The sequence below is a fragment of the Larimichthys crocea genome, chromosome III, assembly GCF_000972845.2.
Source record: "Larimichthys crocea isolate SSNF chromosome III, L_crocea_2.0, whole genome shotgun sequence".
Classification (NCBI taxonomy): domain Eukaryota; kingdom Metazoa; phylum Chordata; class Actinopteri; family Sciaenidae; genus Larimichthys; species Larimichthys crocea.
The window spans coordinates 2,940,060-2,958,616 of NC_040013.1; the positions used below are offsets into that span (position 1 = coordinate 2,940,060).

The window sequence follows — 18,557 nt, forward strand, 5'->3', positions numbered from 1 at the left end:
GGAAGACCTTTGGGTCATATAATAGGGGTCAGCACACCCCACTGTAATTCTGCCATTAGGCATGAATTGTCCTCTGTGAGGAGCGGTGTGATTAAAATAACACTGGAGGTTTTCCAGGCATCAGTAACGGAGTTGGGGGTTAGAGGGGGGGGCTCAGAGTCACATCACTTCGTATTAGGAAAGGTCATATTGTTGTTTGGGATGAAGTTTTAATTAATGATATGATTTGGAAGTCAAATTTAAAAAAGCTCAACAAACCAACAGATAATAAACAGAGTCGATGATTATTTTACCTTATTGATCCAGACACACCTGCTTTACAAGCAGCTGGCACTAGTGATGTTTTATCATGTTAGATAATATTAGTCTTTATGAGTTTATGGCAGTATCGAGTCGGTCGGTGTAGCAGTATAGCATTATATTCCTGATGTGGCCTTGGAGCTTTCAGCAGTCACAGACTTCATCCTCAGTGAACAAAGTGACAGAATCAAGATTATTATTATTTCACTTACGTCCAGCTAGTGCTTCTTTCACAACAACTCTCGCCCTCACCTCTGCAAATACAGCAACAAAACACTGCAGGCTTGCAGAGATTATCATGTCCTTGATGAAATAATCTTAAAGTGGAATCATTAGCATGTGAATGCTTATTGCGGCGCGTAATGGCTATAGAATAATGACACCATCTACGTTCCCTATGAGCCTTACTCTCGCTGTGCAACTCCATCTGCCACCGGGCACGATATTTCCTGGGGAAAATGGAAAATGAAGGCTCGATTTATCTTTTGAAGACTTTCATGTGAGCTAAATGAATCTACAAACTCTTTCTCCTAATGTCTGCTTCTAACGTTAACGTTACTCTTCTCTCCACCTCGGAACCGTGGTTACTTGTTTGTGTCTTTTGCGACGTGTTAAGCGTGTTCGTTATTTTGCAAGTAAGGAGACTCAAAGTCGGAAGTCCGTTTTAAAAAATGTGTTTGAGCATTGAAGAATTAAAAGCACATGTACATGGACTCTCTTTGTTCTGGAAACCACAGTTCACTGACTCTAAGAGTGAGCGAGTTGCTGCTGCAGCCAACGTCCCAAAAAGAAGTGCCTAACTTACAGGTAAACAGTATTTATATGGAAATGTGCTACTATCTTATTGGTTTAAAGGTGACGAAGGGGAGGAGCCGTGGTTTAAACTTAGCTCCCCCCTGATTGGTCCATCTCGATCTCCGTCCTCTGCTCCGGTCTCCAATCGGAAGAGGTCAGCAACCTGGGGAGAAAGAGCCTTACACTTCCTCTCCTGACTGTTAACTTCCTTTCACATTAAGAGCATGGTATTATATTACACCCTGGGTGTGCAGATCTTTAACAACACCAGCCACGCCCTTAATGTGCCAACAATTATTATGTGAGTGCGCACATCATAACACTTATGTTCATATAACAACACTCATTGTTTTCTGATATTATAACAACACTCATTGTTTTCTGATATAATGCAGCACTTGTATTACCGGTGAAATATTTAACCCTAACAGACGGATGCGCTTGGAAAAGCTTGGGGGTCCACTTGGCTCCATCTCCATGACAACATCCGCCAATTAGGACCAAAAAGAAAAAGATCTCGAGCTAGCACGGTGAACGGACTTTGAGTTAAAGCTGCACTGATCAATATGTTTTGTGTTTTAGGTTGCATTGAATGCAACTGCTGTGAAACAATCAAAACTTTTTGTTTCGCTGATTAACCGGCGCTCACTCATTCTCATTCACTGTCTATGTCTCTGGAACAACGCTCGCTTTCTCCCTGTCTCTCTCTGACTCGGACACAAACCAAAGGAAACTTCTTCACGCTGTGATTCCAAGCCAGACTCACATTTAGAAGCTGGGTACATGAAATAAACAAAGCCAGAACACAACAGGTAGAGTGTCAGAGTTTAGTCCATGAATCTACCTGGACAGTCTTTCAGGTAGGCTTTCAGGCTGGGTTAGGGTTTGACTGGTATGATCGTCTGATTGGTGGCCGGAGCGTGACGTCAAACTTCCAAAAGCTGGATGAGCCTCAACTTCTCCGCTGCAGGTCGCTGTGTTTCTTGGTGGACACCTCTGACGCCTGCACCGTCACAGCAAACACAGACTACCCCCGCTCAAATGAACGGAAACATCTGTATCAAAATTATTCTTGCATTCTTCTACAGCAGCTGTTTTAAAAGATTCTGTTAAATCCAACAGACAAAGGTATCCACGGGCTCGAGTACATTGGTCAACAACTTAATTATCATTATATTAAAGAGAGAAGGCAAATGAAGTTGTGTAACATACATGAACAGATCCAACATTACTTTAATATCTAGGAAAAGAATGCACCATCACACAGTGCTTGAAGTCTTGTGCTCACACAGTTAATTTCTCGGAGAAGAGAAAGTCCTCATCCCATCTAATTCGCTACATAAACAAGCACCAGTTGGATGACGGATGAAGTCTCTGCAATTTAGGTTGCAAATTTGCAGATCCGAATTGAGTCTTTAATAGACTGCAGCGCTTTCTCTCTCTCTGCGCTATATTAGTCTCTCTGTGGTTTTGCATGATTCGAAACGTTGTGTCGTTACATTAGTGGCCGGTGTCTCCTTCTAATCCCATTTGCCTTGTGGTTACAAACAAGGTGCCAGCGGAGCCACTCAGCTGAAGGAACAGGGAATCCATGCTTTATACGAAGCAGCCCTAATTCAACTGACATTACCGACGGGCTTTAATGGATTTTACCTGTTGAGCCTGCAAATTGAATATTTCACGGCATATCAACTCTTTCGGAGTAACTGAAAAGAAAAGGTGCAATATTCATTTGGTGACACACAGATTATAATCTGCTTCTTGGATTCAAGTTGATTCGTCCTCGGAAAAGCGCAGTCCCTCTTGCCTTGCTTTTATCTCCCTCGAGCCATTTGATGTTCTTAACCATTGCTTTTTCGTCACTGGAACACAGACTCGCGCACGCTCTCATGCACGGCGCACACATAACCGAATCCTTTTGTACACCTCAGCCCTGCTGGCTTCGGTCTTGTCTTTCAGTGAGAAGTCGAACTCTTTGCTGTGTCATCTCATCGAGCCTCTGAGGTTGTTATTGTTTTATCTCCCGGTGTGTTGATCTCTGTGCGAGGTGGGCGGCCGTCCTTTCCCCGTGCTCTGTAAAGGTCAGCGAGCCGCGGATGAAGTTGTGTCGATCAGATGAGGGCCGCAGACTGACAGCTAATTTTCATCAAAGCAGCTGTGGGGAGGCGCAGAGGGAGGGTGGGCGGTGGTGGGGAAAGGACGAGACGTGAGGCGCCTGGGGGGCCTCTCGCCTCTCTGAGGATTCTCCACTACTTATCAGGCTTACTGACTCACTGTGTGGAGATATGGCCCTGCAGTCTGCTCAGATCTGCTCGCTCTGAAAAGTTGCAGTTCACTTCTAACACCATTTTATTAGAGAGAGAGGGAGAAAGAAACTCGTCAACAACACGGCGCTGTAACATTTTTCATTTCTAACGCAGCCTCGTCTGATGATCCGCACATGCCAGCCTTTCATTCCTCTCTGTTCATTTTCCTCTTCCTCTCTTTGCCAGTATTCTAAACATGCTTTGCATTGATTTATTCTCCTCCACCAATTAAAAGCAATTTTGTGAGCATTAGAGTAAGCCATGCCGGGAGCCGTTTACTGCAGCAGGCTGTTCATTACCTCATTGTGTGTGTGTGTATCTGTGTGTACAGTATGTGTGTGTGTGCACCCGCTTGTCTCTGTGTTGACCTCCTGGGTGCCTCTGCTATGCTTATTTAACTCCTGCGAATGTGTCTGCACAAGCATGAGTGTGCTGCATGCATGTTTGTGTCTTTCCATTCATGTTTTGGGCATACGTGAGCAGATGGGTGCGGGTGTGTGTGTGAAATTCCCTGCATGTGCGGGGCATTAGTTCTGTTTGCAGGCTAAATCCTCGTGTTGTCGAAGCGGTGTCAGTTGCCTCTGCCACGACACAGAGCTTATCTTTTAGTAACTCCTTTACCCCCCTGGGAAGGAGAGACATTGGGGCAGGGCGTGAGATGAGGGGATGTGTGAAAGAAGACAAGGAGCTGGTGTAAATAACCCTGGGCTCCCGGGGAAGGTTAAGAAGCCAACACCATGCTGAATACCGAGTGTTCTCCCTGAAGGATCCTGTTCCCTCTGCACCCGCCCTGTCCTCTCCAACCTGACAGAGCTCTGTAACATGACGGCAGTCATCACAGCGGCGTGTCAGTGCACACAGGTTTCCGTTTGTCAGTAACCGTCACCGGCTGTAAGACCACCATCCATGCTGATGATGGACATGAGGTATATTAATATTGCATTGGCAGACTACAGGTGGAAGCCTGAAGGCTTTTTGGTTCAAGTCGGTGGAAGCGAAGTGCCAACTCCTGTAACTTCAGGCAAAACTTGGTGCCTAAAATAGCTTTTGGACCAACTTTTGTACGTGTGGTTGTTTATATATTTTGCAATAAGACAAAATGCTCTTTGACATTTTGAAATTATGCATAACCTGACAAAATAAGACAATATAAAAATAGCAGAACTACTGTGCCAACATGGAATAATTATATCAGCTTGCTTTGCACGTCTGCAGTTCGAAATGACTATTTTCTCACCCAGAATGCAGCAGTGGAAGTGTTCAAGAGCCTGAACTATCATTAACATACAGTGCACACAGGCATGCACCTGCTATGATGTCACTGATTTCTTTATGGACAGTTTTGAAGCCTCAAGTTTGACATCATGCCCATTGCCATCTTGTTTTTTTTTTTTTTTGGAGCCAGACTGACTGTACACATGAGCACCACAGGCAGTATAAATATGGATGTAGTCTCTGTGATTGTGTCAGATCTGTGTCAGGTTTCTGAAGAGCTGTAGTGAAGAATGATCTGCCATCTTGGCAGTCCTGCCTCTGCCGCCTCCTGACTAATCTAAAAACCTGCAAAGACGTAGATCATAGATCTAAGCTGAGGCGAGCCGAAAGAAGCCAGGGTGCTCAGACGAGACACCTGTAAGGGCGCCCACCTGTCAATCAAAGCGCCCATGCTCTTAATTATGCATCATTTTACGCCTTTAAACTAAAAGTATATCGGTAAAGTTAGCCAGCCTCAAGTGGCCGTTTGTGGAACTACAGTTTTGGCTTCACTTCACAGAGGTTGCCACTTGGTGAGCATCCTCATTAGAGTACATTTAAATAGTTTCTGAAAACACTTGAGGAGAGAAATAGTCGATGCACTAACAGCATCTGGACTCAGATTTGATCAGCACTGTCTAGTTTGACAGTTTGATCTGAGTTTCGTGAGCCCGGTCAGTGCGTGCTGACTTGTCAATCACAAGGGAGCCATGATCTAAAAGCATGCCCTGCTTCATTAAGACCATCGTTTACAGAATGCACATCGTGCTGTCTGGATGAAGACTTGAAACTGGAGATTGAGATCATAAACTTATGAGAAAACTCTTCTCAGAGGTCATAAATTATGTAAGAAATAAAATAATTTTTACATTACAGTCAATACAAATTAACTTGTTTTTTGGAGCCAGTGGAGGTGCCCCCTGCTGGCCATTAGAAAGAATGCAGACTGCCTCAGAAACTCTGTCCACGAGTCATGCACTGTCTTTGGCGTGCATGTGAAACTCGTGAGAGCATTTAGACGACTTAGTGACATGTTTGGATGAGACAAGTGTAAAAACTGGAGGCTACCACCTCCGTACACTGCACAGGTGGCAGCTGCGTGTAAGGCTATCTGTCCATGCAGATACGTTTGAACGATACGTCCTTACCTTTACAGAATTCACCCTTTGTCCAACACACCGCATGAAACCAGAGATGAGACATACAGTAAGTGTGTGAGCGGCAGAAGAGCCGGGGCCTTCAATATACTTTCCCATTTACTAACCATTTCCTCTGGGCACGCAACTATTTATTCTCAAAACTGGAAATGGAAAGGAGAAAAAAAAAACAAAAAAAACAAGTGTGCGGGTTAATCTCTTTTGCCAAAGGCAACATTGCGACATTATCTCTTCGTCACAGCTTAACAGAGGCCTGCTCCTGTGAGTGTGTCTCTGTTTTTGTTTGTACACACACTACATGTGCAAGCTGTACATAGGTGCACGTGTGTGTGTGCGTGTGCACATTTTCCCCTGTGCTTGGCTTGTGTGAGTTCTGAGAGTGTTTGCTGTTGTGCTCAAAAATGAAAGGCATCGTGTTTACCTCCACACATGCTCATCTGCAGATTAGCCCGCGGCTGCCAGCCTGCCTGCCTGCCCCCATGCAGGAGCTACACACTTTACCATCAGCCTTTGTTGAGCCCCACTACCTGCTCGCTCTAAAATCAGCTCCTTTCAAATGCACTCTAATATCCTCCAACAAGGGATGATACTGCAATTCACAGGCTAGACGAACTATTTCACAAATCCTCAAACTAACCCACCGCACTCGGTCATATTGCATTAATAAAGAGAGACATTCTGAATTTGCTGAATTAAATTTGAGTCTGGTACTATTTGAAACCCTTTTATCTGATGAAACGGGAGGAAAAACTGTGCAAATATTTGTAATATTTATATTTAAGTCTTAAAATATCTCACAGCGGAGAGTTATTGACTGTTTCTTCATCTCTTTGCTGATTTTCGCCCTCCTCCTCCTCCTCCTCCTCCTCCTTCCTCCTCTACCTTCTTACATGTTTTTCCCGCTCTCACCGTGCTTCTGAATGTCGTGAAAATCCAATTAGGTGGACACATTCTGCGAGAACGCCACAGAAACACGCCGCGCGATAGCAATCTTATGAATTCTTCAAATGGGATTTTCGTTGCTCCCCTTTTCACACCGCGTCTACACTAAAGACGGAGTAATTGGCAAACAGATCTCCATACAAAATGTTTTTTCCCCCCTTCTCTTTTATGACCACTCAGCATAACAATGGGTACTTCTGTAATCTCTGCTGTGTGATTCAGAAATGAAAAGCCAATGAAATGTGTCTCCTGGCATGTGGTGGAAAATGACTGCTACTGTAGGTAGCGCGTGTTGCCAGCACTTAGTGGCTCCCCCATTGACACATGAGCAAATGGCACATAATAGACTAAATGCATTTCATTGTTTCAGACTCTTATTTTACAGTCTCAATTCTGGCAGGTCGCAGAACTTCCTAAAACTCTGCTCTGTCATACCAATTAAAGGCTGGAAACTGTCTGTCTATATGCTGAGATAAATGTCAATATTTACTCGGACGCGGACAGGGAATCCTAAACGTTTCTTTATCATTCATGTTGGCATTACGTCGCCTAAAAAGAGAGCAAATGAATAATTCATGCTGAGAGGAAAGCCTGATGCGAGGCCGAGCGAGGATATTATGTTTACCTGACCATGCTGACAGCCGGCCATCTGTCGCCGCCTCATGCTTCTATTAGAGTTTTCATAAAGGGACTCCAAAGTGTTGTGTCAGTGAATTACATCGGAATCGCTCGGTTGTCGTCCTATTAACATTTTATGATGATTTTAACTCAGCACTTATTTTAGTCTCCATAGTATTGAAGCATCTGTTTTCCTTCTCTGGTGAGCGGCTGAGATGAGCAGTACAATGCATTGATTTAAGTAACTGCACAGCGCACAGTCACGCTCTGTGCCTTCAGTCACTCAGCCTCTTCCCTAATCGGCAAAGCCATGCACAATAAGGCGCTCCATCCTGGACATGCAATGCAGAGAAATCAAGATGATTCTAACCATAAACTTTCTTGTTTTACTATGATGCATAAGCACTCTTATTTTTTATCAATTCATCCTGAGCAGGTACATTTTTGCCAAGCCTCTTATGACCTCCGGCTCTGCTCCTCAATGAACACCTTTGCTGTTTTAAATTATGTTAATTCTACTTGTGTACATACTTTACACAACATTGCTTCTCAGCCGCGGCTTAATGGTGAAAATCGGTTTAATGAAGAGAACTTGCCTTGAAAGCAGAACACAAATGGAGGGCCATAAAACCTTCCTCTCTTGAAAGGCATGAAAAATTGTAACTTGGCAGCTAAAATCACACGTACTAATAACTTTTCTGATCTCAAAGCCAAACATAAACATGACTCTAGAAGCCTCTTCTTCTCCAACACTTCTCTTCTAATAAGGTTCGAGATGTTAGAAATGCAATTATCCCTCCTTCTCAAACTCTCCATGACCTTTGCTATAAAACACTTTGCACGCTGCTAGCATTTAAGTCAAGCATCTAACCAGTGTTATTACTAAAATGAATGAAATCGTCCTCATGCTCACTGTACCTTCTTCAAACACTTCTTTAAAGAACATATTATTCAATCTCCCCTTTAGTCCGATTGCCATTATCATAACTTCTCAAAGAGTTGTTGCTGATTTATCCACTTCAAATAATTCTACTTCTGTGATAGAATACCAGGGACCAGGATGGCAAAAAGTCACGAACTTCTGTCATGTTATACTGTATTCAAACTTTTGTCAGATATATTAAACTAAACTCGGCGAAGTCAGTCGTTCAATCGTGTTTTCTGAATTGTCGTAATCCACTGAGAATTTTTGCTTTTATTGAATCTATTTTTGCTTGCTCCTTTTCTGTTTCATTCAGTACACCCTCTGCACACTTCAACCACTTTAAAATGCCGCAGCAAGACTACACAATTCCAATCGAAGAGTCCACATAACTCTTTCGATTCTTCTTCTCCATCTCAGCCGTTGCAGTTGCTACTGCCTTATAGCAGTACTTATGATATTTCTGTATAATTCCAAGGTTGTGATCCTGAAATTGCGACATTGCCTTCTAAGGCACCCACTGTGGAATACCTCAATCCCCCTTTCCAGCTCTGGTTTCTTGCCAACTTGCAAACCCACACATTAGACATAGACTTAACATTGCTGTCGGATAAACACAACCTGGGCACTCCCCAGTCTTCTTTCAATGTCCTTCTGTGTCCCACTTCCATGCTAATAAGGATGCTAATAAGTGAAGTCCTTCACTATCACCAAAGTCAGAACACAGTGTCTGACCATGAAAGTCTGGACAAGATTTTGTGCCAGGTCATCTCGCTGAAAGAAAGCTGAAGTATTTCACAGAATGGGTGAAAACTTTCAGCGGTCATTGATGCTCTTGGAGCTAATGAAAATCTGTAACAAATGTCATCGCAGTTCATCATTGTTGAGTCTGAAGTGCGAAGACTGACAGACTGTGGCTACCAACCCTTACATTAGTAAGCAAGCAAGCATTCACTCCTGCTCAGTGCTGTCTAATAGCCGCCAAGGAGGAGGGTTAGTGGGGCAGATCCATCAATGATACCATCATGTATTAAGACATGGCCTCCTGCATACACCGTCAGACAAACAAGTCTGTAAGAAAAGCCTTAAGCGTCTTTATTTTTTATTTTTTGCATTGTTTAAGACTTTGCAAAAGTTTCCGTGTCTCACTGTACGCTGCAGAAACAAAATCTGTTTTGATATGTCACTTCTGAATTGGAGCGTAGGCGTCTGGCCTGATTTATTTTTTTGCTTGCCACTGTGTATATGTGTGTGTGTAGGTGTATGTTCGTTCCAGTGTCTGCTCTCGTGGCAGTTATGGTGTATGAAGCAGCAGACTCGCAGAGGAGCGCAGTGCTTTACACTGTTCCATTAGCCGTCAACCTCAAACCATCACAAAGCACTATCTTCCTGCTGTCTCTCTGCCTTTTCCCCCGCACTGCAGCTTCTCTTTTTCCCAGTTTCCCACTGAGCTGTTGCATTCCCTGCACACTGTTTATGTAGGCGGGATAGCACAATGAAGCAGGAAACACTTCCTTGGGGAGCTGCTGATTGTGGATGCGTATGGTCCTCAGAGGAGAATGTGGAAGGAAATGGTCAGAATACATCACCAAACGCAGTGATGCATGTGCGCCAGGAGCAGCCCAGCAGAGCCAGATGGAAGCCGGCCACAGAGGTAACTGGAGTATGGCCCGGGTTGCGGGACACAGACCACTGCCTGGGGACTCCCATTAGCGTCTAGCCTCGACCTTATTGGATTTCCCCCGGAAATATTTATTCCTTTCACTGCCCCCACTGAGAAGACGCTCGCCTACTTATCTCATCACTATTTATTAAGGGAGCCCTCCGAGGAATCCAAGAATACAATCAGGTCTGAGGGAGGATGGACGGTAGAGAGAAAGAGAGTAGAGAGACAGATGTGTGAGAGAGAAAAGAACGACACATGCAGTGGCTGCAGCATGATTTTCTCCACTTTTTACACCAGAAAGGGTCACCATGACTCGAAATGACACAAGGATATGGAACCATTATGTGCTCTCTGATTGCCTCTGTACAACTTGCACTTCTCTTTGTTCGGCCCAGTTTGGCTCAGACTTACTACGGTGCCAATAAAGACTGTTCGGTTCTCCTATGATTGCTGACTTTTGACTACTTGCATCTAGTGTAACTTTAAACTGTCAGCTACTGCCTTTTACACTGTGTCTCTTCTTTCTGTTCGCTCTGTGGACCGTTGTCTCTTTACTTCCCCTGTAGTTGTCTAATACTTGGTATTCAGAACAGTCAGTCACGACTGTGGCTCAGCGGCTTCACGGGAGACCTATTCAGAGACTGAGGAAAGCCCAGGTGCATTGACAGAAAGTGTTTCTCCCTCTTTCATTTTCGGGAGGTTGTGTCAACTTGTCAAAATTCGAGAAAAGTTCAACAGAACTGTTGTCTGGCTTGCCCTTGATGTCACTTTTGTGTCCTGCACTGTCACACAAGAGTGATACGCTTTCGTTGTATTAAACGTGTACACAAGCCGGCGATATTAACGAGAACATGAAAAATAAAGCTACCTGAAGCAGAAATCACACAATCTGTACATCAGACTTCTGGAGGCATGGGATGATAATTACTTTTCATGGTTCCCAGTGGATGAATGCTACAGACTTCTCTACCGCAACCAACAGGTCTTTGTTTTCAGTGAAATAGCTGAACATCTACTTACAAATTTCCCCACAGAATCATAAAATCATAATATGTTTGGTGGTTGCTTGACTTTTTCCTCGAGCGCCGCCATGAGATTTTGTGTAAGGTGTCTCGACAACTATTAAATAGATTGGCATGAAATTTGGTACAGACATTCGTGTCCCACTCAGGATGAATTGTAATGACTTTATTGATCCACGCACTTTTCATGTAAGGCATCTAATGACCCCAAATGGGTCAGAGAACTGCATATCTGAGGCCTTCATGGACCTCAAGTGCAGAAGGTAACAGACCTTTACTTGAAGTAGACTTGTAGGATTGTGGCAGGTGATGCAGGATGAGACAGAGAGCAAACATTCAACACAAGAACTTGTGACAAACTTAACCTTCAAGTTTTAAATTCACAGTTAGTTGTGTCCTTTATCAGTAGTTTATATGTATATATTTTAATAGGGGCAGCTACAGCTCGGGAGGTAGAACAGGTCGTCTACTAATCAGATTTTTGGCGGTTCGACCAGTCTGCATGTTGAAGTGTCCTTGAGCAAGATACTGAACCCCAAATTGCTCCCGAAGGCTGCGCCATCGGTGTGTGAATGTGTATGAATAGCTCCTAAAAAACTGATGAGCAGGTGGCACCTTGCATGGCAGCCAATGCCATCAGAGTGTGAAAGCCCTTTGAGTGGTCAGAAGACTGGAAAGGCGCTATATAAGTACAGTCCATTTACCATTTACCATGTCATTCCTCATGCATTTTTGTAAGTTTGCATCCGAGGGAATTTTTTCTTTCGAGTCTAGAGTTGAAGATTCAGTTTGTCTCGTTTTATTGTAAGCATGCATGTAAGTACATGCAGAGGTATGGCTGTAGTCTTATTGAATAATTCTTCAGATAATAATATACGTACTCTAACATCATTTTTGACGAACACAAGGATTGCTCAGTCTGCTCTATGTTTAGAGCATATATTCCCTGACCAAGGTTACGACAGTTTAATAGTCACTGGTAATGGGGTGAGTGCTATTTAACCTGCAGGGGACTCCTACGCTGGCTGGTTACAAGGCCGAATCGACCAACAAGTCAATAAAAGACACTTCAACCATACTCCAACGCTTACTCTGTGAGCTAAGATATGGTCTGTGGAGTAATGACTGGTTCCCCTCTGAGACTCAGACGTGTTTAAAACATTCTGAAGCTTCACTGGAAACCACTCATAGACATCCTGACCACTGAAGTGTAAAGAAACCAGATACAAGACCCCCACTACCCCCACTGGGACCTGAGGAGGCCTGTGCACAAGCTCTTTATGTTACAGTCGTATGCTCACGGCCAGTAAGTTCCTCCTCAGCACTTTCTTTCACTCTGACTTGTGGGATCTTCTATTTAGTGGTAGAAGGAAAAAAAAATCCTTCCCCTTGGGTCGACACTGTAAGCTTTTATTTTGTGATGTTCTGTGTATTTCTGGATTTGCAGTAGGTTAAGATGAAGAGCTGTAATTTACTTTTCGGTGTAGTCGCTTCCCCACCTGTCTCAGCTAAAGTGGACAAGTTGAGGTGATTTCCAGCTTTTCCAATATGCTTAAGTTTAGCAAGCGGGTTCTTGTTTCTTTCAGTCAAGGAGGACGGATACAGGAATATAAATATAACCTTCTCGCCAACTAGGCTGTGAACACTGGGGATTTTTTTAGGTAGCAAATATGCTGTATGTCTTGTGGCTGCACTGTATTAGTTATGCTACTGTGGTGGGAAAATCAGTAACCTATATTTTATTTTGCTATCAAACCCTCAATACCAAGCTATTCAACATTGACACAGACTTTAAAAATGGTAGTTTCTAAGACTAAACTTATGTTAAACTTATCTCGGGTTCCCATGGATTTGATCCATCCTACAGATACTATTATCTGTAGTGGCTGTGTGGGTCATTTTCTTTATTATTAATGCTGCTTTATATCTTTGTCTTTCTACGTAAATCCAGCTGGTCATGGCAGATGGCCGTCCATCATGATTTGGGTTTTGCCTCTTGAAAGCTCTTCTTAACAGTGTTTTCCTCGCCACTGTCGCCAAGTGCTCGCACATGGTGGGAATTGTTGGGTCTGTAAATAATATTATAAAATGTACAGTTAGACCTGATCTGTATGAAATAACTCCTACGAACTATAATGAACTATACATAGGAGAGGTTGCTGTGTGCACGGTTGTGTCATCATCGATACTGGCCAGCAGGGACGGACTGGCAATCTGGCATACCGTGCATTTGCCCGGTGGGCCGACGTGCTATTTGGGTCGACAAGTCCCGATATATATATATATATATATTTAACGAGTAGATCACACACCCCAAACACACTCTGGGGCTGCTCTGGTCCAAAATGCCAGGGCCGATTTTTTGTCCCAGTCCGCCCATGCTGGCCAGTAACAAACAGTTGCTGATCAATCTGGAAGACAACTGACGCAGAATTTGGAAATGGCCCCCAAAAGACAAAAACACTACTACCTCTAGCAAACTGTTCATTATGTTTACCCTTACAAGTATAGAGAGCGGTTCAGTACACAACTGTGGATGTGTTTTTCCATCTAACCTTTTAAGCAGTCGGGAACAAATGTTTAACACCTCCGGGTGCAGCACAATGTATGCCGCACACCCACACTGTCATCCTTTTTCTGCAGACTGGTAAAAGCAAAAAAAAAAAACCAAACCAAACCAACTTCACTGCCGAGTGATGATAAATGTTTCAAGGTTGTTGTTTTTTTTATTCATAAGCTCAATATTTGTTGGTGTTGTCGGGCAGAACGGTGATCTTGAATTTGTGAAAGACAGGAAGCTATGATTGGTCGGGGTCCAATGTGCAGCTAAGTGATGTGCTGACAAAAACGTTGTGAGGTCTGATCTCAGCGATAGACTACGCATGGGAAGCAATGTGGCAAAACGTGTTAATGTGTAGGACTTCATTCAGACACACACGGCGTGAGAGGGACGCAGCTGGCAAAAAGACATCAAATCATTATGGAAATACTGCAACAGGAGTAGGTGTCGTGTTTTTCTTCATTCCTTTAGAGGGGGAAGCGCACACCAACTGTCATATTACCCATTTTCACATCACATATAAGCCCCTTCACTACACGATAAGACATCACATCAAAGAAAAAAGGCTTGACTGGAGAGGGCAGATATATTCATGGGCATACGGACAGGCAATCACATAGTGCATGTAAAGTGCAGCAACAAATTCAAGATGAAAGCAGAGTCCTATCTTTGGTCTCATCTGCCAACCTGGTAAGGATCGGATAGGAAAAGTGATTTGGCCTCCCATTTTATAATTTAGTCTTCCCTTCAATCCTTGAACTTCGCTGTCACCCTCAGACGCACGTTCCATGTCATGTTACCGGACATTAGTTTGAATTTCCTCCACGTCGCCACTTTGCTCCTCAGATCACTGTCTGCAGAGTGGATATACTCGACAATAGACTTACTTTTAAAAGAGATTTTCATTTACAGTTTTTTCCTTTCAGTGGACATTTTCCCTCCTTTGTATTTCCACCCAGCCAAGGACATAATTTTGTCGCAGTCAAAGAAACCTTTTCATAATGTCCTTTTCAGAGTGCAAGCGAGTGAGTCTATTACTGGGGGAGGTAAAGGGAGGGAGAGGAGTGGCACTTATATGGTTCCCTCATTTTATGACAAACAGCACATTCACCATGGATGGCAGATTTCAAAGTCTCAGGGAGTTTTTTTCTTTTTTTCGTTGATCACCTCAATTTTAAGTCAAAACTAACGAGATTTTAGCAAAGACAAAGACCTACACGTATCAGACAGTTGACCGGTGGAAAATATAAGAAAACACACACGCATGTTTAAGACCGCCAGTTGTCCTCTTGGGAAAAACAAAAAGTGTGATCAAAACCCAAAGAACAGCTGGGACATCTTTTGAAGACACGGCAGGCACGATGAACCATCTGGATAATGTATTTCTAGACAGAAAAGAAAAGAAAAAAAATCATTGTCTGTCTGGACGCAGCTGCCATGTGCATGGATCAGCTGAATACATCACACATGAGTCACTGCAGCAGACGAGAGTCAGTCATTAACACGTCTTTTGTCTTCTCTCTCTCTCTTTTTTTTTATCCACAGAGTCAAGTTGAAAGAAGGAGTGACATTTCTCGGGGCTCGTCCCAGCAACCCGACTCAGTGGATTGTTAGCCAGGATGTGAGGAGTGAAGGCCATCGGGTGGTGACTCTCCACTGCCGCAGGAAGGAGTCCGGCTATGATCAGCAAAGGTCAGCAGATCATTGACTTTGCTTCAAAGGAGAACATCCAATTTTTAGAAGGTTGACCTGTTAGTTAGATAATAAAGTATATCGAGCAGATGAAAAACAAAAAACACACCTTCCCTGAGATATTAAACCTGATTTCTTAAACACAACATGCAACCTTATATAGCAAACATATAGCACTTATTTACACACTCTGTTTTGGTCTCCACCAACTCCTGATGGACATACTCTACATTGTGAGGCCCTGTAGCTGCTAAATGCTCCACTATGTTTCCAGTAGGTCTATCTGTAGGCACACAGAACTACAGGACATGAACACCCTCCAAACATTTGAGCCACAAAAACTACTTGTTGTCATGGTTTGGCTAAAATCTGCCAATCAGCTGATTTTGTTTGCAATTTGTTGCCAGGTTGGTGTCATACAGTGGGTTTAGCAGAGGTCGCCTGTCTGTGAACCAAAGTTGCGTGCTATAAAAAGACAAAAACAAAACAATGAGCTGAAATATGATAAAGTTGTGGAAGGGAAAGGCAGAACTTGGTGACAATTCTCTATGGGTTCATCAACTCTGGTGACCCATGTCACATAATGCAGATTTAATCTGTGTGTCTACAGTATTAGCACCAAATCATACCAGAAGTTATTTCATGACACTTTCCATATAGAGCAGATCTAGACGTACCATGAGAAAACACTTTGCGACAGTGGCAAACAAAAACGTACTTACTTCACGTTCAAGTGGCTGAAACTTTGAACGGACCCAGACTCATGGTGGGTTATAAAGTCTCCCTCCTACAGGCCGCTATCTTCACCTTTAGACGACCCTGGGTTTTTATTATTAAATGTGCTTTCACACCTACCTTGTATTAATTCGTTTGGGTTGTTCTGGTGCGGACACTCCGGACTCTGGTGCGGTTCGTTTGAAGGATTTTTTGATATCAGATATTTCAACATGATTTTTTTTTTAAAGCTAAACTATCCAATCCGTTCAGGAAGGCGTCTTATAATCGATCTGTGTGAGCTATGTTATACAAATCATTTGGTAACCATGGTAACATCGTGTTATCTCTTATTAATAGTTTGAAAGCTGTTAAACTGTTCGTACTTTGTGTGTTTTGTCAGCTCATTAAAGTCTATTAAAAAGTGCATGACAACGATTCCACGGTAATAAGCCGAGAGTCATTACTGCACTTTTCATCTGGTTTCTAGCTGTTAGTCATGATTCAGAACATACTAACAATACTAATAATGATCATAATTAGTTCTCGCGGGCTCTTTGTGATACCAAAAGAACACAAAGCTTTAAAATGCTGCTGTCAATCTCTAGAACTGTCCAAGACGTTCTGGCTTTTGTGATAATCAAACTTTGAGTTAGCTCCAGCACTTAGATTGAGTCTTGGTTCAAATTCAAATAAAATAAATAAAAGTTTCACAGCCCTCTACATTACCATCATTTTAGAAAGTGCAGTCTGTGATCGTTCAACATTTTGCAAAGAGACACACAGGCCGCTTTGTGAGCGGTTATGTAAGTGATGCTCCCTCAGCTGAAATGACACACTCTACTTGACATGAAGGCCATGGGATACGTCTGCTGAGACCACTGTGGGGAGGGAAAAGTTAATAGACTATTGCAATATCCCCTCTTCTCCACCCTCCCGCCATCCGTCTCTCTCTCTTTTTTATTTGCTTATTTTCTCCGCTGGCATGGCCTCAAAGTTGTTTTGGTCATTTCCTATCTGTATTCACGTCCTTAAACTAATCTGGCAGATATGGAAATGATTGCCAACACTGAGCGGGGAAAAAAGGTTGCTGTGTTAATTAAGCTCTGATTGAAGGCTTTTGTGTGGTTTTAATGGTTTTTCCTTCTCGGATCAGGACGTAGTTTTAATAGATCTAACTTTCTAGTGACAGGTGTAATTTTATGGATTAGAGGCAGATTTGGAAGCGGGAGGGGGGAGCTCCACTTATTTGCTCTTTAGCTTCCGTTCCACTTAAGAAAACAGGACACTTGACATGCCAACTGCAACTTCATAATTACAGTTTATGCAGGGATTACTTGTCTATGAAACATGTGTAATTTGATTCTGCTGGTGCAGTGATTTGTTTAGACGTGCTGCCGTTAGTGGACCACCGCGAGGAATGATTAACTGCAATGCTGCAGCGGGTAAAACAAAAGCTAACAGAGGCTGCATTTTAACGGCCGCGGTTGTAAAAATCAAAAGCAGCTAATAAAGATTTTCTTTAATAGACTTCTCATACAATGATTTGCTGCTCGGCTGTGATGCAGCGTTTCATGATAGTCTTACTCAGATCTCAGTGGCATGTTTTCTTTTTAAAAAATATTCACTTTTCATACAGCACAACTTTATTTTTATTTTTGTTTTATTAGCAGTCAGTTTCAAACATGATCTGCCCCAGGAACTCAAAGTCGCCTCCGCACTCAAACTTCTTTTCAGACCTTCCATTTACTCATATAATAAGTTTTGACAGCCGCAGTCTTTAAAAATAGAAAGGTTTCCTGCTGCCTGCAGACACACAGGGATGCAAAATATGCTGTTGATAATCATTTTGTTTGCATCTGCCTCCTCCGCCCTCTTTTTTTATATTGATGTAAAAATAATGGATGGGATATCTGTAGCTGCTATAGTTTGTGATCACGACCGAATAGAAGCGCATTAGAGGCTGCGAGCTGAAAATGATTTCTTTTATCAGATTTGTTGTAGCCTCACCGTACAGAGGAGTTTATATGTGTGAGTTGGTTTTATATAATTATAAAGACGCCTGAATGCTGAAAGCCATTTTAGTTACTCTCTGGCAGCTGGTGTCAGCAGTTTCTCTGGAAAAAAAACAGTAAGCGTGAACATGTTTTAAGGATAAACTTTTGTTTTCAAATCCCAAAACAAGACCTGCCAAAGTGTTTAAGTGAGCGGGAGCGCTGGCCAAGTTGGTCCAAGATGAATTCTTGGCCTTTAACAATAAAGTTCCCATGGAAGTGATATACTACGCCTGTGAGTGGCTGCGAGCGGAGCTGCGGCATCTTAAACATAAAAAAGAGCCTTTCAGCAAACTACAGCAACACTTGGCAGCTGGCTCCTCCTTCCCTCCGGACTCCTTCTCCCTCTTTATGCAGGTATTTTTTCCTCCCTGTGCTGTGCCTGTCGCGCGACCTCACCTTCTCTCCCCCACACACATTTTACCGTAGTAAAAATCATGTTTTATTGATTTACTAAGTGAAAGAACCGGAGACAAGAGTGAGCATATTTAGTCTAATCCCTGCTGTTTGGGGCCCATGTACGATGGACTGCTCCTTAATCCCCAAAACTGTCAA

General features: G+C 43.0%; 1 protein-coding gene across 1 annotated transcript in view; it reads left to right on the forward strand.

Moving 5' to 3' along the window:
* The window catches only part of si:dkeyp-14d3.1 (transmembrane protein 132C), a 138,161-nt gene that overhangs the window by 59,977 nt on the left and 59,627 nt on the right, over positions 1-18,557 (forward strand). The window contains exon 3 of the mRNA XM_027273735.1: positions 15,088-15,234. Coding sequence (XP_027129536.1) covers positions 15,088-15,234 — 147 coding nt within the window. The remainder of the gene's footprint in view (positions 1-15,087; positions 15,235-18,557) is intronic.